The sequence below is a fragment of the Pygoscelis adeliae genome, unplaced genomic scaffold (assembly GCF_000699105.1).
Source record: "Pygoscelis adeliae isolate BGI_AS28 unplaced genomic scaffold, ASM69910v1 Scaffold13, whole genome shotgun sequence".
NCBI classification, from domain to species: Eukaryota; Metazoa; Chordata; class Aves; order Sphenisciformes; family Spheniscidae; genus Pygoscelis; species Pygoscelis adeliae.
The window spans coordinates 69,736-69,940 of NW_008824499.1; the positions used below are offsets into that span (position 1 = coordinate 69,736).

General features: G+C 74.1%; 1 protein-coding gene across 1 annotated transcript in view; it reads left to right on the forward strand.

Annotated features, from left to right (window-relative positions):
* MAN2A2 (mannosidase, alpha, class 2A, member 2) overlaps positions 1 to 205 on the forward strand; it is a 26,814-nt gene that overhangs the window by 19,004 nt on the left and 7,605 nt on the right. The window contains 1 exon segment of the mRNA XM_009321496.1: positions 4 to 75. Within this exon segment, the coding sequence (XP_009319771.1) occupies positions 4 to 75 (72 nt within the window).

Genomic DNA, 205 nt, shown 5'->3' on the forward strand with positions numbered 1-205 from the left:
CAGACCAAGGCAGCTCAGGCCCTGGCAAAGATCACCATCACCTCCAACCCGGAGATGGCCTTCCCCGGAGAGCGGGTGAGTGTCGCTGCCGCGGGGATGGGTCTGCCAAGCAGGGGCCCTGTGTGGGCAGTCGGGGCTGCGCAGGGGCTTGCCTGGGAGCGGCAGGGGGGACGGGGCGGGCAGCGGGGGGCCCCCCGCCCGGCGG